We start from the raw sequence: 25460 nt of genomic DNA, 5'->3' as shown, positions 1-25460 counted from the left end.
TTTTTATATAGTGTTTGTTTTAACTGTTGGTCAGACAAGAAATTGAGACACTGGAAGATAATGGGAAAAAATCTCTGTGCACCTGAATGTGATGGGAGCGTCGGAAGAGGTGCAATCATGGAAAAAAACCTCTGCAGACTGTTTTGCTCACTGCTGAAATATTTATTGTAATAATGTTTCTGCCTTTCCGACATTCGTCAGGTATATGTACCTGTATGTATGTAAATATACACCCAGTTAAGGTAGGAAAGGCTGAAGCATTACAATAAATATTTCAGTAGGAAGTGCGACAGTGTTTGGAAGTTCTTTTGCTCCACTGTTTTCTGAAATTTTACAGACGAAACAATTGATTTGCTTTAAATCTGAGGTCAGGAGCACAAACTACGCCCTCATTTTTATGATTTTTGTCGTTTTAGCTACTCAACTGATGTACAAACAAATATTAAATTGCACTAAAGTATGATATGACAAACTGAACAGGGCATTTCACAGCTTTAAAAATGCAGGATAATCACTGTAAACTTCTCGTTTTAAAATATGTGTCCAACTTGTTTTCATCATATTGTGATTATGTTTTGTTTTTTTTTGTCCACTAGATGGCAGCAGGTACTTGTGTAAAAGTCTGATTTTACATGCTCCTTTAGTGTTACAAGGTGGAATCATTGTTGTCACTGAGTCACAAGCATTGATAGGTTTGTGTTGTCAGGAAGTCATCTAGGTATGAGACTGTCAGGTTTGGGAGGGACGAGCAGCAGGTGGTGAGACCTGCTCAGTTTGGTGTTTGGAGAGCCTGAAATGCAAGATGTCATATCTGTTCCTACTGCTGCTGGTTATGTGTCTTCCTCAGTGCAGTCAAGGTAAAAGTTTTTTTTTTTCATAGTTGTCAGGCGGCATTAAGAGTTTCTGTTTCTAAATAAGAGGAATATTAAGATTTATTACTGCTTTTTGTAATCAGTCTGAAAAAAATGTTTTTGTCTCTGCATTGAAGAACGTCACTATTCTTCCATTTAACTACTCTATTTTGCAGGCCAGCTGCATTTTTATAATGGTGATCATCAGGGTTGGTTACCTGCCAGTGTGGCTGACGGAGCCAAAATCTGCTAAAAATTTTATTAGCAGCTTGGATGGTGTCCTGTGTTAACTCTCCATAGCACAGACACCAGATTTGCTCACAGAACCAACTTGGATGCACGTGCAAAGCATGCTGTTTTATCATGTAATGTGTTTTTAATCTTTTCAAACAGCTGCAGGAAAACACTTGCTTCGCTTTTTGACTTTCTGTCAGAGGGACGTGAAGGATGATGGCCAGTACGATATTGAATTCGATGGCGATCAGCTCCTCTACGTCGACCCTGTGACCTATCGGGCGGTGCAGCGTCTGCCAGAGTTTGCAAAGCACTTGATGATTGATCTTGAAATGGCCAGAGACACATACGTGTCCCTGGGCACCTGCAAGTACAACATCCCACGAGCCATAAAGGGAGAAAATTATCCTCCAGAAGCCCTCAGTAAGTGTTTACTGATATAGGAGAAGAAATGTACAGGAATAAAAATATCAAATTGCAGGAGAAAAAAAAGATCAAATTAAAGTAAATGTCTCTTTGGTGGAAGTGCTTATAAGTGAAGAAATCTGAAATGTATCTCAGAGCCCCAACTCTGCTTTTCTGAGAGAGGCCTCGAGCCCAAATAGGTTAAGAACTCCTAGTTTAATCAATGTATTTGATTGTATAAGCAAGCAAGCTGACTTATAACTACAGCTGTCAAGTAAATATAGTGGATTGAAAAGTACAAGAACTCCCTTTGAATTGTTGTGGAATAGAAGTAGACGGTAACCTAAAATAGAGTACAGAAAATAAGGAGGATACAAGCAGTCCAGTACTGTAGTAAATGTATTGAGATGCTCTCCACCGCCTGCAAATAAAAGCAGTTTAATGCCAAGAACACAGCAAACATCAATAAACAGCCAATAAAGAGTCACACTGCTGAGGTTCATCTCTCTAAAAACTAGATTACAGCCTAATCATAAGAACAAAAGTCAGTGAAACTACTGTAATGGGAGGAACAGTAAGCTGTGTTGTTAAACACAAGTTAATGAGATGAGTGCTCTGGTGTGTATTCTTAAGAGAAGAACAGGTACCAGCAGGGAAAATCTCTGTGAGGTGCAATTAACCTCTCTGGGTGTATAATCATGCTTGTATTGTCAGTGCAGGTTAAAGCGTCTGTCATTGTTTGTTTTGTAGCTCCGCTCCGGGGAGTTTACTTTAATTAGCATGTGTTGCATGATACTGGTGTGCAGGCTTGTAGTCAAGACCACCAAGACGTCATGACCAAGACCAGAGCGGATCGAGGCCGAGACAAGACCAGGACTTTGAGGGGTTGAGACCAAGTCAAGACCAAGACCAGTCCAGTTCAAGTCTCACACTGCATGACACAAAAATACTAAGGAGCTGAAATCAACTGAACCATCTTTATTCAATGTTCATTTTTTGCACAGGTGATTTAGTGAGCTCCCCACAATTGTGGTCTTGATGGTTCTTGAGATACAATTTGAGATAAGACCGAGTAAAAATATGTCTGAAGACTGGACGGAGACCTTCAAACAGTGGTTTTGACATCGTTCTTGAGACTAAGATCATTCTCAAGGACTACAGCACTGCTGGTGTGTGTATCTACAACAGTCTGCCACTTGTTTGGGAATTAATGACACAGAAACTATTACGGAAATGCAAGTGGTTGTATAACTTCATATTTTACATTTCAGTTCATCTTAAAATTTGTTTGCCATGTCACAGGCATACCAAAAACGCTTTCATTTTGGGGTGATTAAAACCACAGCCCATAATTTGGCACTTGACCCACAACCCTGTTACCAGAAAAATACTTTGGCATGTTACATTTGTGCATTATTTTGTAGTGGATACATACTGTGGTTGACATGGTTAGGTCTAGGCACAAAAAACACATAGTTATGGTGAGAAAAATATCATGTTTGAGCTTTAAAAAACAGTTTTAGTGGCACAATCACTGCTAAGTATCTCTGTAAAAAAAACAGCTTTTTGTGGCACTCTTCTCGATGGAAGAATAGTGATGAGTCGCTAAAAAACACCCACGTTTGGTGGCTAAAAAGCAGCTGGAATTGGTGAAGATTTGCTAAGAAACAACCCATTTTGTTGTTTGTTGGTCTCAAACAGTGGTCTGCAGCTTGGCAGGCATCTCGCCTTGGTGACACGCCATTCACCATCCCCTCTTCCTCCCAGTGACAGTCAGCTCATATACCATGTCACTTTAGAAACGTTGATATGATACGTATGAAACATACAAATGTAACGTATGCATGGTTTGCAGAAATGTACACTGCCAACATTTTTTCTGGCAGCTTGGCTGTTGATTCATTATTAAGATGAGTGAGGCCTTCACATGAAAACACACATTATGAACATAAAACAGACAAACAAGGCAATACAATGTAAAAGGACATTTAAAAACAGATTAAAACAAGGACTAACTGATTCAAAACCATGAATCTTAAAATCATAAAGAAATCATAAAATGAAATAATGCATAAAAAGTCTTAAAATCAGTAAGTAAGATACAACATTAAAGAGTTGCAGCAGCATGAAGCTAAAAAGAAAGAGTTTGAGACCTGTATCAGGAAAGTCAGAGCTAGTTAAAGTCCAAAGTGAACAAGTAAGTTTTTAACTTTATTTTAAAAATATTCAGTGAGCTAGCCTACCTGATATCTACAGGTAGTGTGTTCCATAGCTTTGGGGCGTAATTGACAAACGCTGCATTCCCGATCTTCTGGCTGTTTCTGGGAACCTCCAATAAACCGGCAGCAGATGATCGCAGTGTTCTTGAAGGCAAATAGTCAACAAGGCAGTTAGCAATGTAGCTCCGCCCCAGCCCACAAGGAGGAGGAGCTTAAAATCAATTCTAAATGTAATGATAATGTATCGAATGTCATTTTGACAACAATGTTGGCGCTCACACCCACAACTTTTCTAGTTGGTTCACTCTCATCGCTGCCATAGCATTGATTTCCGTACATTATTCTATGCTTTCTTTTGATTTTCACATTGGCTAGTCATCCTGTTTAATTTGTCTTCTGATTAAATCGGAACCGTTGAAACAAGTTGTAGGAAGCCTCTGCAAGTAATTGGTTCCTGGCAGACACTCAGTGCTGCAATAAAATGGTTAATCAGCAGTGCCGTGCACTGTAGAGCCGATGTTGGCTCTGCCGGCCTGAATAGAATATAATGTCTATAGCCTTACTGTTGTGTACAGCCTTATAGACTGAGCTGAGTAGTGATGCACGGGTCAACCCGTAACCCGCGGGACCTGCAAATGGACCTGCGGGTCGGGCAGCAGTGATCGTCTGTTAAATCGGTCTGTAATCGGTCTTGACATTATTATTATAATCTATTAATCTATAATCTATTACTGTCATGGCATCCAAAGGTACTGATGCGTTGAGCAGGTGACAGTCCGCGGTCGTTTCCAAAACACACTTGTGTCACGCACTCCAAAAGAAACTTGTTGGAACTTTAAACAATAATTTATTGTACAAAACGGGGGAAACAAACGTTGACAAAAACGGTTCCATAATTCATATTGAATTCAAAAGATAACGAAAAAACAGCTACAAGTTAGAGGGAATAGTGATAAAGTGGTAAAACTTGGCATTGATCCACAGCCTCAGATGGATACGCTCAAGCATGCCGTGCACAAGCTCAGTTGGTAGGCTATACTATATTTTCACATTTTTAACAATGCAATTTAAAAGTTTTGATTTTTATTGATAACCTACATTTACCAACAACAAAAAGACTACATTTAACACCAAAAAAATGTTAAATAAAAATTAAATTAAAAATCGAATCGAATACCAAATTTTCATAACGAATACCTACCCATAGAAACAAATATTCGAATATCCGAATATTTGGGTACAGCCCTACAGCAGACAGACACAGTTAGTGAACAGTAGGTGAACACAGTGGAGCATTTAGCAGCTAAAGAGTCAGATATTTCCCTCAGGAGTTGGTAGAGACCAAAAACAGAGCTAAAACAGAGTATTAGAGTCACATTCAGCAGGTGGCCAGAAACACGACTTCTCATTGCTGGATTTGTAAATAAGCAGCAGTTTGCTAACAAATTGACCATCTTACCGCCTCATCCTTTTTCCCCTTTAGGGGCGGTGGCCTTGTGGGTAACCTGTGAGGGTGTGATGTGTGCTTCATTGTGTGTATGTGGAGGGAAGCAGCTCTCTCAGGGTGTCACGGTGAAGACAGCAGTAGAATTAAGTGTCTAGATAAGCTCAGGACTTCTGTTAGACGTCACGAGAAGGCCATGTTTCTTGTTTTGTGGTGACGACTGCAATAAAGCCATTGTTGGTGAACGGCACCCGAACGCCTCACCATCATTTCTTCTGCAGAGTGGTTTGGACTAGTTACAAGCTGATAATGAGCCAAGATGAAATGAATGTTAATAAACCAGCATGTTCCCAACTGTGGATCAGAGCGGGAACTTGAACCAACCAACCAACCAACTTGTCTCTGCTGCCCCCAAGTGGACAAAAAATAAGTTATTGCAGGTTTAAAGCAACAGTAAACACTGTTTTTGGCATAGTTGCCTATCGACTCTTTGATACTGGTAATGGCTTTGGGAAGGCTTTAAAAAAAGAATGGTGTACAAGCCACTAGTAACGTGTTTGTTTTAAAAGTATGTGGACACCACTGTTCACATACTTTTGCCTGAGGCTGTTTTTCGTGTTTTAGGCAATGTCCTTTAGTTCCAATGAAGAGAATTAATTTGTCTTTCTCTGTCAAACACCATCCATCCATCTGCAGCCATTCCCACCTCCATGATCTACCCCAAACACGAGATGGAGCTCCAGGTCCCTAACACACTCATCTGCCACGTGAACAACTTCCATCCACCTACAGTTGCCATAACCTGGACCAGGAACGGGCAGCCGGTGAACGAGAGTGAGGTCAGTCAGACTCAGTACTACTCCAACAGCGACTTCAGCTTCCAAATCTCGTCCTACCTGGACTTCACTCCGCAGGAGAGCGACATCTACTCCTGCAGTGTGGACCACATCAGCCTGCAGGAGCCTCTCACAACGTTCTGGGGTAGGTCAGTCATGATGTGACGAATCAGCGGGGTTAAAAGTCACAGAGAGGATGTTGTTTTTGATGTGAAAGAGAAGAGCAAAGAGGTGAAGATGTTGCACTTGTGAAAAATGCCTAAGATGGAGAGGGGTGTATGATGTGGGCATTTTTTACAGCCAATACTGATATAGTCTGTGCCTTTAAAATCATAAAAGTGGTGTTCATTTGTGAAGATAATCTAGCTTAACAAAACTAAGTGTCGTAAAGTGTCGTGTTTGCCACTGAACTTTTTTCTGCGATAATCCAAAATCCAATGGAAAAATCCTGGTAGCTTTTTGTCGAGGGAACCACGGCGATGCTAACTTCCACGCTGGCCTACGAATAAACATCATCCCTGCAGCACTCTGTATCATATCGTCTCATCACATGCTCAAATAGAGACTTAAGACTGGACAACATCAACATACACATCACTCAGCAATCATCACTGTAATCTGTATATGACAAAAAATAACAAAGAAAATAGAAATTATTGATTTAATTGAGTCGTTTTACAATTGTTTGTAGTTTTTTAAATAGTTAATGTAGATTATGCATAAAATGTTGTTATAGATTGCTACAGACTACCATGAAAGAGATGTGTTTGCCTTGTCGAGGTCACACGTAGCAAATGGCACCATTCCTAATTTAATGCAAGTTATTTTTTGACCTCTGAGGTGGCAATCTGAATCATTCACAAGGGCCAACTCAACATATTGTTGTTGCCTGCTCTTTCTACAGGCCCCTCCACCCCAGGGGCCCCTGTGTGTTCACGCTGCCCGCACTTCCTGTATTTACACCTCTAACTCACATGTAGCAAATGTGACAATTAATAAAAAAAAAATGTGCTCACATCTGTAGCCACACTTGTGCCATGTCTCCAGGGATGGCAGTGTCAGTGTGCCAGTTGCTCAGCCACTACAGGTCTAGGCTGAAATATTAACAGCTGTTGGGTGGATTGTCATTAAATTTTCTTTCTATTTATCCATCTCCCTCTCTTAAACATGTGCAGATAGTTCGTTTTTTACTTTATCCATTCAACATTGGATTGCTGCTCACATCTGAGCACAGCAGAAATAGCTGTTACGGCCAAAAAGTGAAAAATAAATGTGACTTTTAAATACACTTTTAGCAATTATTACCCACTTATGACAAATTATTATAAATTGTGCATCTGTAGTAGAAAATAAGGTTTCAGAGATTCAGGTGATAGATGGTCATTCAGGGCTTTTGTTAAATATTAAGTATCAGCAAGTGATATTTGGCAGAGTATTACTGGCTACAAATGTTGGCTACAAGCAGCTTTAGTAACAACAGAAATCAGCTTTCAAAAACTCCTTTCAGTAAAACTCCAATGCTCTTATCTATCTATCTGTGTGTTTTTCCACAGAGGTTGCAGTCCAGACAGACCAGCAGGTTGTCGAGACGGCAGTGTGTGTTGCTGGTGTGATCCTGGGGCTGATTGGAGTTGTCACAGGAGTCTGGTTCATCGTGAAAGCCAACAAGTCCTGCCAGGCGTAGCACGCATCAAGACAAACACCTGAATTTCGATGTCAGATGTGTGATAGCCTTGATCTTTTTTCCTTTGTGTTTTTCCTCTGGGTGTGAGGTGGACTGAGATTTCTTTTTGTCCCCACTGTATTATTTTATCTTTGTCTGGTTTTTTTGTCCATCTCTGCAGAAACACTGAATGTAAACCTGAGCTTGAACCACATCAGTTAAAGGGATAGTTTGACATTTTGACAAATACCCTTTTTTGTTTTGCTCTCTGTCAGAGATTTAGGTGAAAGCATTAATACCACTCTCATGTCTGTACTGTAAATATAGGCTTTAATCAGGAGATAGTTAGCTTATCTTAGCACAAAGGCTGGAAGCAGGGACAAACAGCTATCCTGGCTCTTATCCAACAGACAATCCACCTACCAGCACCTCAGCCCAATACCCTAAAAATATGTTGATGGATACGTTACATACCTAATTATGTAGCAAATATGTCTCTTTACAATTCAGCAACGCTGTGGTTAATTTGTGGTTAGGTTTAGGCACAAAAAACACCTGGCAATGGTAAGGAAAAGATCATGTTTGGACCTAAAAAACAGTCTTGATGGCACAATCCTGGCTGGAGATGCTGTTGATGTGTCGGCAAAAAAACCCAATCACTTTCCATTTCACGATCACTGGTGGAAAAACAGCAACGGGGTGCTAAAAACCACCCATGTATGGTGGCTAAAAAGCCGCTGGAAACAGCAGTGACTCGTTAAGAAACAACCAGTTTTGTCATTTGTTAGTCTCGAACAGTGGTATGCAGCTTGGCAGGTGTCACACCTAGGCATCATGCCATCCACTATTCCCTCCACCTCCTGATGACAGTCAGCTTATAAACTATGTCACATTAGAATTGTTGACATGATGTGTATGAAATGTGCCAAATATCTGTGGTTTGCAAAAGCGTACGATGCCAACATGATCTTCTGATGAATGGGCTGAGCACTTCTAAAGCTCACAAATTAGAGAGAAGTATTTCAGTGTGTAACTCCCCACAAGCATACGACATTCCTCTGTCTTTGGACCCTCGAAACAAAACAAAAACTGGTAGAAACCTCAGGAAGAGCAACTGAGGCGAGATCCCTCTTCCAGGAGGGACAGATGTGCAATAGATGTTGTATGACATAGCCTTATAGTTCATGGACAGATATGAGAGTGGTATCAAGTCTTGAATTTCCCAGAATGTTAAAATATTGTCTTAGAGGTTCACTGTGTAGGATTTAGGCAGATATATTGGCAGGATTGGAATATAGTAAGCATGATTTCTTTTGTTTATAATCACCTGAAAATAAGAATCGTCGTGTTTTCGTTCCCTCAGAGTGAGCCGTTCCTACATAGGGAGGAGGTTTCTTCAGTAGCCCAGAAAGGACCAACCAAACACTGGCCCTAGATTGGGCCATTCACATTTCCGCATTTTGGCATTTTCGTGTCGGCCACTGTTAGTTAGCAGCCCCTACGTGACAAGCAGTATCGTAAAAACATTTTTTAACGTGAAACTGCTTTATTCATTGTTTTTACTTGTTTAAATCACTGGGTCTGTTTGTTTTTAGAGGAAGAGACCTCTACAAATAATTCGGCTCCTGGTAAAAATCTCCTGAATGTCGAGCCTGGTCTCACTCCCAAGTCATCGAAATCCTGTGCTTGCGGTGTCAGAAACCAACGAAAAAAGTTATCCTTTAACGTCAGCATGATACGTGGCTGGTTGCCGTTATAGTTTAATGGCGCCCGGTGGGACACGCAGCAGGACAAGGACAAAAGTTAAGGCGACGAAAGTCCAACTGTGGGGTGGGCAGGAGTGGTGGTGGATGGGTCCAACAAACACCGACTTTCACCCGTGTGAGAGTGGTGTTTGTGTCCCGATTCTAAATCCAAACCCTGTTCTTTTTTTCCTAAACCTAACCACATGTGTTAGTTAATATGCTGTGTTGTACCAACGTAGTGCGTTTATTTTGAAAGAGACTGTATGTAAACATTAAACTTCCTGTGAAAACAGAACTGTATTTTGAAAAGAAGACAATGCATATAACAGGCAGAACTTGACACGGCGTCCCAGAACATCAACAACCAACACACCCAGAGTACCTTGCACGTCGTATGTGGACATGGAAACTCCATGACCAAACGTCAATATGTGACGAGGTCGGAGTGAGAATGTGTTGGAATGTCTTGAGCAGAAAAAAGGTGAGCACGCAATAAGTTATCAGAGAAAAAAGGTGCACACATGTTAGCAGGTGCTGGGCTAGCGGCCTGTCTGCAACATGCGAAATAGCGTAGGAGAAACACTGATTTTTAACATGAGACTGCTTTATTCAATGTGTTTACCGGTTTTAATCACCTGGTCCATTTGTTTTGAAGAGGAAGAGACCTCTGTGGATAATTCAGCTCTCTGTAAAAATCTCCTAACAATGAACACTGAAGGAATTCTAACTGGGTGAAGTTTCAGGTGGTTGCAATCTGCAGTCCTCACCACTAGATGCCACTAAATCCCCCGAAATCCTGCACACTGGACCTTTAAATAAATAGAAGAATCTGTAATTTAGGCTCCAGTTACAATTCTAAATTTGAGAAAAATATATGTAGAAGACTTGACATGACACAGATAGTCAAACCCATCATTTTTACAGTAGAATATATTTATTTTTCTAATCCCATATAAGAAAACAAAGAGGCTTTACTAATGTTTTGCCACACTGAAGCGCAGTATCATGTTGCTGCTTGTTGTGTTTGTCATGTTCACATAAAGAACATGAAGGGAAGTTGAAAATGTCTGTTCCTGTTTTGTACCACATGTCAAAATACACGCAAAGCACACTGAAACAAAACAGAACAGTTCCCTTATAGTCTTGTGTTTATTAACCCGTTGCCACAGCAGCCTGCGTGAGAGCACTGGCACCTTCAACAAAGTCACCATCAATTATCACAGCACAGACTGAGCTTTTGGGCATGTTGCTGCTCCTGCAGTGACATGAATGCTTAGTAAATAATGTTTGTCATGTCTGCTTGCTTGTGCGTTAATACTGGCACCGAATGGCGATGTGCCAAACTGCCTCTTTTCTCTGCAGGTTTTATTTGGCTCTGGGCTGAATCTAATTATTTTCACTATGGTAGATAAGATAGCTGCCACATTTTTTTAATATGCACATGTGTGGATCTCAAACACTGACAATACTGCTGCTTTGATTCTGCAATAAAAGTACATATTCAGTGGTGAGGAAACATTCATACCTTGGAGAGAGAGAACAATGCTGAATGAGGAGTTAGTGTTAGAAGTTAAAATGCTGAGTTTCCCAACAACAGGCATGGTAAAAATAAAATGACCACGTTTCTGTTTTCCTCATTCACATGCAGCTTGGTTGTGGTGCTGAGATTTACACTATTAACGAATTCTAAGCATAAAGACAAAGCCATGACTGCAGCAAAAACCTGAAAGACCTGTTCATCTCCGCACTGCTCTTGCAATAGCATTTGCGTCATTTATTTTATGAGGTGGCAGGATGCAGTTGAGCTTTTGAGCTTGAGAGGTTTTAAGAGCATGATTGAGTCTGTAGGCGTTTGCATGCGGTGATGGTGTAGTTTTCAGTGTTCAAGAGACGATGGGACTTTTTGTTCTGATTCAGCTCACAGTCCCTGTTGTTTTACTCCACACTACACCAGCAGGTAGGTTTCATCATGTGGTCCTGTTTATTTTAGTTTTAATTCACATGTACTTTTTTACTGTTTATGATAATTTAATGAATGGAACAAAAGGTTGACAGAATCACAGACATGCTTTGCAATGCAACACGAACATTTTACTGTAAAACTGAGTTTCTGACGCTCATATTTTATAGATTTTTTTGTTGTTGAGACCGAGAGAACTTGTTTTAAGAGCATAGCCTGTTAAGTGCCACGTCACACTCATTTTGAGGTGCAACTCTGTGGCCTATTTGTTCCTTTGTACATTGCCCTATGACATACATTCTTCCTCTCACATACAAAACAACGGCATTATAAGCAATAAAAAGCACCCATACCCAACTCAATGCACTCAGGACCTTTACTGCTACAGCCTTGTTGTTCGAACAGCAGCTAAGGTGAGAAAATGTGAGATAGGAAGTGCCGCAATTAACATAATTGATTCAGTTTGCTGGCTTCATGAGTCGTCTCTATGTTTCTGATGCGCAAAATTTTTATCATTCACCACTTTCCTGTCATTGTCACTGAGCAAAATTTGCTGTCTTGCTTTAACAGTCAGCTGTGGGAAATTGTAAATGTCAGATCTGAATTAAAGCTCACACATTAGGCAATTGTTTTATCTTGGTGTGACTGTTATTGTGATTTACAATTGATAAAAGTGAATAATTTACATTTAATTTCCTGCATTCTGGTGAATTTTTGTGCACCAATTTGTGCCATCTCTGGATCTGTGTATGGTGTCTTTAATAATCTTCTTAGCCCTGAACTTTTGTTTGGTATGCATTTTTTAATTTCTTCTAGCTATTTTGGATCAGTAGGACCCATTCAGTTTAAAAAACTAAACATTGTCAACATTATTAAAGAACCAATGTCCTCAAACGAGACGATAATGAAGTCCCAATGTCTTCTAAGGAATACTGAGCAGCGTCTATCTTATTACTGTTGCTAAAATTGGTCAGATTTGTTGCCATATCAAACCACAAACAATCATAAACAAACAAATTTAAACCATAAAATGTGTCCAGGCTTTGGACCTTGTCCACTTTTACTACCACTAGACGCCACAAAAAAGTGTCCAGGAACGAGAGGTCTAAGTTAAGCAGAATGAAGTATAAGATCAAGTTAATCCAAAATGTGATGTCCTCATGTGAGGACACAGGGTCTCAGGAGGATATAGTCAAATAAAACTCCTCTGCTACTTTCATGTTTTTATTGGAATGGAAATCTGAACCTACGTGTCAGAGCACGATGAACAAAACCCCTCAATATGAAGGATCTGATGAGAAGGAGAACCATCAGTTTCTCCTTTTGCACACTGAGTCTTATAAGCTGCACAGTATGTTATCTTTTATGTTGAATAGATTAAAGGCCATGATAAACTGTGCTGTTTATAATTAGCCTGTTGATGCAGAGCGATCAGGTTTTGTAAGTGGTGCTCTTAACCTGGTACAATCAGGCTTTGGTTCAGCAAATGTGCAGTACCACAAATGATTGATATCATCACTACAGTCATCTGTACTAACTGGTTTTCTTTCTGTTCCAGGTGGATATGCATATCAGATGATATGTGACTGTGAGTATAGTGACAACATCACGGACGTGGTCTTCTTTGTGAAAAACATATTTAACCAGAAGATTTCCACCCTGTATGACTCTCGGGTTGGGAAGTATGTTGGCTTTGGAGTGTATGGCATGAAGAATGCAGCCCATTATAATGGCCAGGCTTGGAAAATGGAAGAAAGAAAAAGACAAGTGGAGACTCTTTGCAGATACAATGCAAGATTATTCAGGAGGAGCACACTGGATTGAAAATGTAAGTCTGTGTGATTTCTACTTGAGGAGCAGGATATTAGGCTCCTAACAGTGGCACTTCATTTGGCTTCATTTGCTTCATTGGAAAAAGGAAACAATTGTTCTCTCCTTGTTCTTTAATTAAATGGCTTGAAGAAAACTGTTTAGCCCCTGACTCACTCCTCTGCGCTCCACATCCAGCAGGTCATTCAGCTAATTTTTCCCTCTAATCATTTCTACACTCCGGTGCCTCCAGTCGTCAGGGTCCATCCGACCAAGCCAACTGACTACGGGAAGCGGTCCATGCTGCAGTGCAGTGTTACGGATTTTTTCCCTCGGGAAGTGAGGGTGAGCTGGCTGAAAGACGGGGTAGAGGTCACCAGCGACGTGTCTTCTACGGATGTCCTGGCCAACGGGGACTGGAGCTTCCAGCTTCACTCTTACCTGGAGCTCACACCCAGAAGAGGGGAGAGGGTGAGCTGCAGGGTGGACCACAGCAGCCTGACAGAGAGCCTGGAGGTGGACTGGGGTAAGGATTAGTCTGGAAGAGAACACATGCTCAAAACAGTGATTCCAGAGAGAAGCAGACAGAGGGGTCTACAGTCTGTGTTTGAAGGATATATCCAGGATGTCAAACTGACTCAGCAGCAACAACAGGTTAAAAAGACAAAGTGTAAAAGTGAACCACCACATCACTGCTGATCGCCACACAAGACACTGAATATAAAGGGAAACTTCGCTGATAATGAACCAGCTGTGTGGCATCACAGTGTGTGCAGCACTTGGACCTCCGCTGCCTGACGGGCAGGGAAGTTAAACAATGCAGCACACACTTCTATTGGGTCATAAATGATACTTGGAGACTCATAATTATGAACACGACAGACTGGCTGTGACAGGGAGTTAGATTAGGTTTCTGTCTGGAGTTGGTGTGTTGTCATGAGCTCTCTCTGTCCCTCCCTCCAGTCGCAGACTTCCTCACTTCCCCGCTGGTCCCTGCATTTTTATCGAACTTTCCAAACCTGCTGCTCTCTCCCTGTCCAGCCGTTGCCCCTGGTGTGTTGTTCCCATGTTTCCACATCACCTGACCTCCACACCCACCTGCTCGCCTGCTCCTCATTCCATCATTAGTCCTTATGCCAGCCACCCAGCGCCTACACCCTGCCAGGCCGTCTATTGTGCCCCCTGTAGCCATATCGTTCCAGCTGCTGTTTTTGTTTGGCTGCCTGCCTGCTCCCTTTTTGGATTTGTTTGCCTTCACTGATCGACTGCTTGTTGTCGACCTCTGCTTTGAACCATGATTCAAGCTCCATTTACCTCACCTGCTTTCTCTGACGCTTGCTTTGGAGTCCATATATCTAGCACTAGAGCTGTTAGTCTGACTGACAGATATTTTAAGAACAGCAGTGAACAGCGGGTTCGTTTACCTGCTGTGTTGACATGAGAGATTTGTAAGGAAAGCAGAGTGGGAGTCGAAACTGAAAAGATGAATGTGAGAGAGAAGGTCGTCCGTAATGAACTTTTGCAAAAGCTTCGTCAGATGCAAAATGCAGTTGTGGTGGAATTCCTTTCCACATTTAGAGGGACACCTTATCGTATCCTCTTCCTCTCCAAAGTTGTGTGATGCAAAATGTTCACTTCTAATCTTCTAGAGTAGAAAGAAAAGTTCACTTAAGCCCTCAAATGTGTGTCTGAGCAAACAATTAAAAAGTGGACTGGTGTGACCATGCTAGCGAACAGATGTTATTTGTTTTATATCGCAAGATAAACTAATTCCAATTATCTAAACATTGCTTGAGGATCATTAATTTATCCTCCTGAGACCTGATCTTTTGTCTGGTATGCATTTTCAGTTTCTCCTTGCTATTTTGGATCACTAGGACCTGATAAGTGTAAAAAACAATTGTTCTAATTATTGTAAACATTGTCAACGATAATTAAGTCCCAATGTCCTCAAATGAGTACTTCCTAATAAAGAGTCTTAAGCCCCTTTTACGCTGCCAGATTTTCGGCGAATGTTGGGCCGTTTTGCCGTCAAGCTGCGAGCGTTTAGACACATAGAGCTGGATTGGCGAGTTGATCCAAGGTGCCCAATTTTCCGCCTCGTAGGGTAGACATATTGGTGGAACATTTTTGGTTTAAAAAGAACAAGGAGCCCTTCCGCAATGGGTGGGGCTGTTGAAGACTTGTGGGAGGAGCTGTTGATGACGCCGCACGTGCGACCCACTGGCGGTGGATAAACAGGAAACAGCTGATAGCAGGAATTAGCAGCTAGTAGCAAGAGGGAAACACAAACCTGACAGACACTGTAAAGATGAGCAACTGGGGAGACAAAGAATTGCGTGCCCTCCTTGTCCGCGCAAACAAAGAGGCCATTAACCGTTAGTTGACGGTAAGAGTAAAGGACGGGCCGACTTACAAGAGAATCGCCAAAGGACTGACCAGTCGAGGCTTCCCTCGTCACATTATGTCATACGCTGAGCTACGCGAAAAAGGCACATTCTGTATGAACAAAAGTAGGTAGGCGGCATTTTGCTGCACTCCCCAATTTTGTTTTTATACTGCTAATGCTGAACGAAGACTGATTGGGCTTTCCTGCAAATTTGCACAATTCCTATTTAAAAAGGGCTATAGACACAGATACAGATACAGATGTAGATACAGATACAGATGCAGATACAGATAATGGCATCTCTGTAAACTTCTCTGATCTACTACAGGATCTGTGAGCAGATTAAGTTTTCACTGTCATTATTTCTCTTAATCACCTTAGACACCTCCTCACTGGACGCTAAACACCTGAAGATGGCGGTGGGGATCATCTTCTTCTTCATCGGCCTCACTGTCGCCGCAGGTGGAGCTGCCTACTATTGGAGGAAACAGAGGTGCGTTGACATTAATGAGAGTTCATTGGATTCATCATTACACTGTAAAACTGGTATAGTTAAGGTATGAAATAAAACAGGTCATGAGGTTTTATAACACTTTCTTGTAATGTTGCAGGTTTCACTTCAGCCCATTAGGCCGACAAGGACAAACATCTTTGAGTCATCCCTCAGAATTATTGAGGTTTTAACAGAATAAGACTGCTAAGCTCTGCTGTAGGTTTAAATATGAAGTACTGAAGCTGATGACCCAGAGCCTGACCTACAGAGGGAGGAGAAAAATGGCACTGTGGGAAGATGACATGCTGTTGTTTTATTATGGAGGTGGCCCCCTGACATGGCAGAGCTCCTCCTTCATCATTTCTGCCAACCAAGGACTCAACTGACACGTTATCCTTCAAAAAAAGGAGCCATACATTTTTCCAACGTTGTGTTATGATCATTTTGTAGGATTAAGGTGTCAGAACTGTCACTTACAATAACTGCCTCACCTTGGAAGAAGACTCATCATCTTTACATCACATCAGTATATATTGGCTTTATATGTCTGTATGACGCATTTAAAAAAAAAATCTTTAATTAGAAACTCAAATTAAACACAGAGAATACTAATAGCGCAACACAATAGTGTCATGCTGGTCAGCTTTAGTATTAAAGGTCCAGTGTGTAGGATTTAGAGGAATATATTGACATGTTGCCCCACCATGTTTCTACGGTAGCCCAGGACAGACAAACCAAACACTGGCCCCAGACTGGACTATTTGCATTTTGCCGTTTTCACCACTTTAATAAGCAGCCCCTCTGCAATGGGCTGCATCAGAAAAAACGCTGACTTTTTCAATTTAAAACTGCTTCTTTTTGTGTTTTTACCAGTTTAAATCACCTGTCTCATCTATAAAACAGTGCATAGGATCTATATTAATAAATGTACGTACAGACAAAAGCCAGTTTCTACAATCAGGCTTCCACCTCACCATCTACAGTGCCAATTTCCCGTCTCCTTAATGTTCGTAAGCATGGGTCAAAGTTTCTCCCTTCAAGTTTAGCTTTATAGATCATAACTTTTGCGTCGGAAGTGGCCTAGGCCTCTTTCAGGCCTTGTTTTGTGCATACACAATGTTTATAATTGAGTCCCCTGGTCCGCTTGTTTTAGAGAGGAGAAGACCTCTGTGGATATTTGGGCTCCCCTGAAAAAAACCTGAACATCTAAATCTTAAGTTATCAGAAAAAAAAGGTGAGCACACATTAGCAGGTGCATTAACAGTTGCTGATTTCTAATGTGAAACTGCTTTATTCTGTGTTTTTACTGGTGTTAATCATTGAGTCATAATTTGTCTTACGGCAAAAACCTCCTCTACATGTGGATCAGAAATAAAGTGAGCACACATTAAGTTATCAGAGAAGAAAGGTAAGACTACATAGCAGGCGCTGGGCGAGTGGCCCAAACAGCGAAGACGAACAAAGCACCTCTGTGGATAACTCGGCTCCTGGTAAAAACCTCTCGAACAATAAACACTGAAGGAATACTAACCGGGAGAAGTTTTGACTGGCTGCAGTCTGCAAAGCCCCTAAAATTCCCTAAATCTTACACACTGTTTAAACTTAGGTTTTAAAGTATCTGTTACACAATAACGTGCAAATGTAATGTATCTGTGGTTTGTGCAAATGTACAACGCTCACATTTTTCCTGGCGATTGGGTTGGAAGAGGATGATATGAATTCAGGGACAGCTTTATCAGTGACACCATAATCTGAGTATAAGGCTGTTTTCCTTCCTAAAAATGGACTTTCTCAGTTTCCAGTGATAAGAAGTGATGTCTGCACACATCCCTGTGAGACAAAATAAACCCTTTCTTCTAATCTCTTATTTACCGGCACTGCACTTCTCAATCTATACACTATTATTCTGATACAACAGTGGTCCTTGTGAAATCGATTACAAGACTTCATAACTTGTAAAAGGTTTTGTTGCTGCTGAAACTTATCTCGTGGATCATGTTTGTAAAGTAGTGATGTAGACATGTTAAATTCTTATTAGACTCACTGCATGTTGTAATGTAAAAGATGAATGGTTTGAAGCCTAACAGAGGCCCCATGTGTCTGTGAACTTCAGTGAGAAAAACCTTTCTTTCTCCAACACCAGCTGTTCAATCCCACGCCACTCTGTGACTCTGTAAATGATTCAACCTGATACAAGTGGTCTATTTTGGAATTGACTGATAAGCTATAAGAGCCCAGAGCCTCAACCCCTGGTACTTGTTAGTTGGCATTTCAGAGTGAAACACTGACTCACTGCTGTCAATATGGCAAGTCTTTTCATCGTTGTGGCCATGCTAGCCATGTTGTCCAGTGGGCTCTGTGAGGAAAAAACCTTTCTGCAGCGAGCTGGTGCCGCCTTTAACAGCAGACCGTACAGCTCTCTGCTCACTGTGAACAATGGAGAGCAGTTTGGAAACTGGACCTGGCCTGAGATGTGTCCTGACAAGTTCTTTGCTGTTGGATTCAGTCTCAGGGTAAAGACACTGACTCTTTCACGTATTACGAATTTCTGCAGCAAGACAAAGAGAAAAACTAACACAAACAACAGGCAGATATTAAAAAGAGAGACCTTAAGTCACACATTCATAGCTCCAATGCATTTATTTCTACTTGTAAACAGGGCAGTGTTAGCAGCAGTCAGATCAATCAGGTATCTTCTAAAGTTGCAATCTTTATTCCCTCCTTGTGTTACTGTTCCTCCACTGAAGATCAGCAACAACACTGACAGGTAAACGGCATTAAACCCACTTAATTTTGCTGAAGCCTCATATTAATTTCAGCTGAAGTTGAGAACGCATTTTTGCATTTCAGTGTGGATTTTGTCCACCATTGTATCATTCACAACCAACAAAGAGAGGAGGAAAAATTACAGCAACCACAAATTATTTCAAAGTGAAAATATGAATAAATCTGAGTATAGTTTGTATAATTTGAAAACCTGTGAACCTGTCGTTTAAGGTTTCTTGGTGGGGTTTAATATCTGAAGCTCCAGCTGCAGAAACACACAATCTTGACAGATCTGAGAATACAGCATCTGCAAAATAATCCTTTATACACATATGTGTGACAACTCTCAGTCGCTGAGATGAACTCTGAATGGAAAAAGCCTCGTGTTGTCTCAAACACACACCTCTCTGCATAGATGACAAACACTCTGCACAATCTATATTTTCACTTGATGTGAATGTCACAACAGATTCGTTTCACCGAAATAAGATAACAAGCTGGTTTGTGCAGAGCTGCTTCTGGGAACTCTTTTCTGTTTCCTCAGGTGGAGCCTAACCAGTACGGGGCGGATGACACCGCCCTAAATGGGATCCGCCTCATCTGCGCCAAAGATGGGAACCGAAGCTTCCTGTACTCCATTGAATCCCACACTGGCTAGTGAGTGGCTCACAGTGATACCACTTAATCCTTATGAGGGAGACTTTAGAAAGGGCTCATAACCAGAGGTGGGAAATGTTAGTGTTCTGCAAGTCACTAGTCACAGGTCTTAAGTCTTGGCAGGTATCAAGTCAGGTCCCAAGTCCTGAACTTTGAGTTTCAAGTCCTTAACAAGTCATAACACGCTCGTCATCATATGTAACACCGTTTTAACAACAGAATAAGAACATATTAAATTGTATTTATTTGCTTATTAAAACAAGTTGGAGGTTGCATCTCCATCTGTAACTCCTGACCTGCATGTTTTGCATACAGCAATTCGGTTTTCATTGTTATTAGACCATCTATTTAACCATCATAACACACAATAACCATCAATAAAGCCATTAATTGGGCAGCATGTGGTGCAGTGGTTGGCATTGTCGCCTCACAGCAAGAGGGTTCCTGGTTACAGCTTCCTCCCACAGTCCAAAGACATGCAGGTTAATTGGTGACACAAAATTGTCCGTAGGTGTGAATGTGAGTGTGAATGGTTGTCTGTCTCTATGTGTCAGCCCTGTGATAGTCTGGTGACTCCAACAAGATAAGCAGTTACGGCAAAAAAATGAATGAATGAAAATCATAAGTTACAACTGCCCTTGCTATAAAACTGAATGGCTGTTTAAGGCCACATACATTATTCATTGATCTTATGTTTCCTCCAAAATCTAGGCCTCAATATGCCGCAGCTGATCACATGAGTTTTCTTTTGAGGAGCCAGTATTCAGTAGGAGGGACTCTAATGTTAGACAGCAATGAACACATCAATAGAAATGCTTTCCTTTGCCCCCTTTGAGCACGTCTCCCACTTATGCTGAAATGTTTTTATTGAAGTCTTTAAACATGCAGCTGTTTGTTGCTGTGGCCAGATCTGTCTGGTGTAAGAGATCCTTGATCTCAGTGGGACTAACCTGGCTGTTCTATAAAGGTTAAATTAGAATTATATAAATAAAGTAGACACTTTGAAAGCAGCAGGAAGCTGCCGACTGGCAGTTTCCCATCATGTTCAGAGGGGAAATGAAAGCGCCGCTTCTGCCAGGATTGCAAATTAGGTGTTCAGATGTTGAAATGTCTTGACTTCCCTCCAGTGTTTCCAGCCCTCATTTTGGATCTCAGCCTGATTTTTTCCCCCGTCATAATTCTCTTGTATTTTCTCCACCCCTGTCCAGCTTCGGTGACTGGTCCCACCCCCAGTACTGCCCCAGTGGTGTGCTCACCTCTTTCCAGCTCCGCGTGGAGCCCCATCAGGGTCTGTTCGGTGATGACACGGCTGTCAACAACATCAAGTTCCGCTGCAGCAGCAACCCGACGCTGGAGGGGCGTGGCATGGACTGGGGAGAGTACGGCCACTGGAGCCAGGAGTGTCAGGATGGAGGAATCTGCGGCATCGAGACGAAGATGGAGGAATACCAGTACGGCCTGGACGACTCCACCCTCAATGATGTGCGCTTCCACTGCTGTGCCAAGCCTCAGCAGGTAGGACAGAGGATTATATAATAGAAACCAAAACACAAAAGTGGTTGAGGGGTTAAAACTACAGTTGGTAAGCCTATCCCAGCTGTCACTGGGTGAGAGGCAGGGTACATCCTGGATAGGTTGCCAGACTATCATAAGAGTGACACATAAGACCCTTTTACACTGCCTGTCCAAGGCAGGAATATCGTGCTGTTATTCCGCCTTGCTTTTCTGTATGAGGGGTACGATTGCAGAATTGGGGGACAGAGTTGTCTTGCCTCTGAGGTAGTAACTGCACTGAAACAATGTCTCTATAAATGGTAAAGCTGGCAGGATGGGATCATGGGCAGCATGACTGTGACGTTTTGACAACATATTATGCATGCAACCCACTGTGGGAGATTTTAAAAGTAGCTGATAGCAGTTAGAGGCTAACTCAAAGAAGAAGAACAACAGCTGAAAATGTCCACGAATTGGGAAAACAATAAGGTCCGGGAGCTTCTTACCCTCTGAGCAGAGGAACTGGATCAGCCACTATATGACAGAGACAGTAAATGATTGTTATTGCCATGTTACGCCTTTGCTATTGTTTACAAAGCACTGCCGATCCATTTGTTCTTTGTCATGCTAGAGGCAGATGCTATTGTGTTACATGTCGCGCCTGTCATGCCTCTTTAGATTTGGTGATGATGGCATGCTATCTGAAATCACACATTGGAATGGCATGATGCCGTCGTTGTTTTGTTCTGTGTAAAAAATACAAAGGTGGTGTAAAGAAGGGACTTCATAGCAGTCCTGTGGCACAACAGATGACCATGCAAGCATACATTTACACCTATAGGAAATTTAGAGTCATCAGTAAACCAAACTCATGTCTTTGGACTGTGGGAGGAAGCTGGAGAACCACGAGAAAACCCACACTGACATGTAAGCTCCACACAGAGAGGGCCCAAACGGCTGGTGGATTTGAACCCAGAGCCCTCTTGCTCTGAGGCAACAGTGCTAACCACTGCAGCACCATGCCGCCTGGAAGCTAACATCAACAATTATATTTATATTAGTGTATAATTGCCTGAAACTGGGAATCAGTGTGTTTTTGTTGTCTTATAATGAGCCGTTTATATCTACATACAGAGCGGGGCCTCTTCCATGGAATTCTACAGTAGCCCTTAACGGACAAACCAAACACTGGCTTTAGATAGTGCCATTTGTGTTTTTGCATCAGCCCTCATAGTTCTCCTACTCCCCTGCACACGAGAGAAGTTTCATTTGGTTGCAGTCTGCTACCTCACCACTAGAAGCCACTAAATCCTGCGCACTAGACCTTTAAAGGTACTGAATGGCTTCTAAATGGACCATTAGGTGAGCTTGTTTTGTAATTTGGGATGTACAGTTTAGGTGTGTTTGGTAATATTTGAATGTGTAAGAAGTTTGCAGGGAGACTACATCTATTCTGTCTATACATTCATGTGACAACTATTCATTGATGGTTATGTGTTTTATTGACAGTGATCAGCAACATCGAGCAGACCTGAATCCAGTCCGTCTCCGTCACCCTGAACTCAAAGATGACAAACAATAAAAAGCTCATCTGAATCGCTGCTGTCTCTGCCATGATCTTCCAGAACCTGAAAGTCTCAATGTGTGTGTGGTGTCAGTTTCTTCCTTTTTAAAATCTCAAACATGACTGAGATCAGAGTTTAGCAGCAGTCTACAATAAACTGCCAGTTATTTGTCAAAACATCCCGCTCTCTAAACAAAGTTGAGTGTCACCTTCAGCAGGAAAAACAGAAAGATTAAGCAGTGCCGCTTCAAATCGAGCCCTCGACTGAAGAGCCTCTTTTTACATCATGTCACCCCCTCATCACCTCTCATCAGCATGAGAGCGGCATGTTTTCATATCCTGTCTAATGAGCCAATGAGCTCACAGCAAAGTCATAATAAGCATGAGCACAAAACAGAGCCGCTGACACAGGCGTTTCCCAGAATTCCTGCTGGAACTTAGGTAATTAAGAAATGACAAGAGAGGGGATATTAATTAATTTACAGTTTAAGGCCTGACAAAGGTTGATAAGACGCCGATTGGCACACACAGAGGTAATTGTGTTAATTAATCGGTGAGTAGTTAATCTGCTAACACAGAGTGTGTGCGGAGGGTTGGGGAGGGAACTCGAGGACGTTATCAAACACTGCGGTAATGGTTTTCAGAAGATTTTGCAAGTCGAGGCAAAGTGATTATAGTCTTTAACACACAGCTACAGAGTGCCTATCTGTTATAGTAATAAACTCAAACTGACCTCATATCTAAGTTCAAAGTGTACTTATTGGAGTTAGTCGTCAAGTGCACTTGTTGGTCTTCTTGGAAGAACGGATATGCTAATATCAGCAGGAGGAGGGCTGACTATGAAACAGCTGCATGAGGCGCTCATTTCAAGTGAACAATGTAAATACAGCTCTATCCATCATTTGTTTTGTCTAAAAAATACACACAAATGCCGTCTGAAGTTCTGAGAGCTCAGTGTGTCATCTTCAAAAGGCTTATTTTGCCTGAATAACAAACCTCAGTGACTCACTGCTGTGTGACAGTCATTAAAAAACACATGCTGTGCAGCCAAACTAAGGTCTGGCACCATATCAGATTTTCATTATATGATTATTGTGGCCCAAAGAATTCACAGTAGTGAAATTATTGCAACATCTTTATAAAATTAGAAAATGATAATATTATTATCAGTCAAATTCATCTTTAATTTTGTCTATTGTGCGTTTTATCTCTTTTTTTTTGTAAATGAATTACACTCTTATACGATATTGGGGAGGTGGAGAGGGAAAGTGGGAATGGAAAGATACAGATATGATTAAAGAGGCGTTGGATTATTTACATGATATGATCATATGTGTATTATTAACATGACATCAGTATTTCTTTTTGCCAATATCATGGCTGTCATCAGTACCTGTATTGTGACACCCCTGGTTGAAACCCACAGAACTTTAAATTGTAGCAGAGATCTGAAAGTTTCCAAAAATATCAGCAATGTTGGGCTGAAATTTAGGGAAATGTATATAAAATAATGCACAAGACATCTGGAATATATTTACTTAACAAAACATAAAAACATGGAGACTATGGTTTGGATATACAGATATATAGAAACATAATCTAGTCCAAATAACAGTTGGAACAAGCTGATACATTAAAAATACAATACTCTCGGATAGTGTGGAATTACAAATTTATGACCCCTGTTTGTACCACGGTTTGTTTAATCTGAGTCTCAAGCCTACCTCAAAATAACCCTGATGGCGTCACAGTGATATTATCTGGGTTATTTTCATTACACAGCTGTTTTATTTCTCAGGCCTAGAAGTACTCTTCATCTCATTAAATCTCACCTTAAGGTGTGGAGATGGGTCACAAATTACATTCACTGTTACTCCTGTAACGAAGGCTTTTTGTGTGTCCTGAGCATACTATTTATCTCATGTATTGTACTTTGCTACTTTTAAAATCACATCTGTTTCAGAGTACAATCAAAAGTCACATGAAAACATCCTGATAAACTGAGACTGGGACAGAATACAGTTTAATAAAGAATTAAGTTATTATGGGTAAAGATTAGCAGTATTGTACCTAGGTAAACTAAAAGACATAAGGTTGCAGCCGTAGATTTTATTTAGGTCCAGTCTGCAGGATTTCGTGGCATCTAGCAGTGAGGTAGAGAATTAGGGCCAGTATTTGGTTTGTCCATTCTGGGCTACTGTAGATTAATATGGGGTACTCTGTGGAAGAGGACCCGCTCCATGAAGAAAACAGCTCATTCTAAGGTAACAAAAACAACAATTATTAGCTTCAAGTAATAAAAAACATAGTCATAAGTATTAAATATATCATTTCTCCCACTAGATGCCTCTAAATATGAACGCACCACCCGGCCAAACCCAATTTAAACTCACCCAGACAATGCCAGTTACATGCTGGGTGTGGCTAACATGCTAAATGCTAATATGCTAATGTCTTCAGTTAGTTAGTTACAGCCAGATGATTATAAACTAATATAAACATATTAGTACTATATTTTTTTTCTTACAATAGATACCCCCCTACATCCCAGCACCACCCAGCCAGCACACTAAGTGACCCAAATCAAACTCACCCACACGTTGCCAGTTACATGCTGGGTGTGGCTAACATGCTAAATGCTAACACGCCAATGCTGTCAGTAAGTTTGAGCAAGGTGATTATAAACTAATGAAAACATAGTTATTAGTACTATATATATTTTTTTTCTCACAATAGATATCCCTAAATCCCAGCACCACCCAGTGGGCACACTAAGTGACCCAAATCAAACTCACCCACACATTGCCAGGTGCATGCTGGGTGTGGCTAACATGCTAATGCTCATACGCTAATAATGGAGCTTTTGTCATCATTGAGAGGTGTGTGAGGCCTTTCTGCTGCCAGTAATCCCTGCTGTAACTGCAGAGCTAA

General features: G+C 41.3%; 2 protein-coding genes across 2 annotated transcripts; both read left to right on the top strand.

The window, feature by feature from the left end:
• The first annotated feature begins 802 nt into the window (after positions 1 to 802).
• LOC125893461 (RLA class II histocompatibility antigen, DP alpha-1 chain-like) lies at positions 803 to 11896 on the top strand. Its single transcript, XM_049584163.1, has 4 exons — positions 803 to 857; positions 1251 to 1508; positions 5850 to 6134; positions 7543 to 11896. Exons 1-4 carry the CDS (start codon positions 803 to 805, stop codon positions 7671 to 7673), a joined length of 729 nt encoding a protein of 242 aa, XP_049440120.1. The 3' UTR covers positions 7674 to 11896.
• Positions 11897 to 18295: 6399 nt separating this feature from the next.
• On the top strand, positions 18296 to 22561 carry LOC125893221 (vitelline membrane outer layer protein 1 homolog). Its single transcript, XM_049583782.1, has 4 exons — positions 18296 to 18561; positions 19359 to 19471; positions 20680 to 20986; positions 22475 to 22561. Exons 1-4 carry the CDS (start codon positions 18352 to 18354, stop codon positions 22475 to 22477), a joined length of 633 nt encoding a protein of 210 aa, XP_049439739.1. The 5' UTR covers positions 18296 to 18351; the 3' UTR covers positions 22478 to 22561.
• Positions 22562 to 25460: the final 2899 nt, after the last annotated feature.

The sequence above is a fragment of the Epinephelus fuscoguttatus genome, linkage group LG8 (genome assembly GCF_011397635.1).
Source record: "Epinephelus fuscoguttatus linkage group LG8, E.fuscoguttatus.final_Chr_v1".
Lineage (NCBI taxonomy): Eukaryota > Metazoa > Chordata > Actinopteri > Perciformes > Serranidae > Epinephelus > Epinephelus fuscoguttatus.
This window is presented reverse-complemented; position numbering and strand designations above follow the sequence as displayed.

Bases quoted from the DNA above. Each gene is read 5' to 3' on its own strand.
- LOC125893221 (XM_049583782.1), top strand. From the start codon at position 18,352: ATGGCAAGTCTTTTCATCGTTGTGGCCATGCTAGCCATGTTGTCCAGT. The intron at 18,562-19,358 runs GTAAAGACACTG...CTGTTTCCTCAG, and splicing joins CTGTTGGATTCAGTCTCAGG to GTGGAGCCTAACCAGTACGG. The intron at 19,472-20,679 runs GTGAGTGGCTCA...ACCCCTGTCCAG, and splicing joins ATTGAATCCCACACTGGCTA to CTTCGGTGACTGGTCCCACC.
- LOC125893461 (XM_049584163.1), top strand. From the start codon at position 803: ATGTCATATCTGTTCCTACTGCTGCTGGTTATGTGTCTTCCTCAGTGC. The intron at 1,509-5,849 runs GTAAGTGTTTAC...ATCCATCTGCAG, and splicing joins TTATCCTCCAGAAGCCCTCA to CCATTCCCACCTCCATGATC. The intron at 6,135-7,542 runs GTAGGTCAGTCA...GTTTTTCCACAG, and splicing joins GCCTCTCACAACGTTCTGGG to AGGTTGCAGTCCAGACAGAC.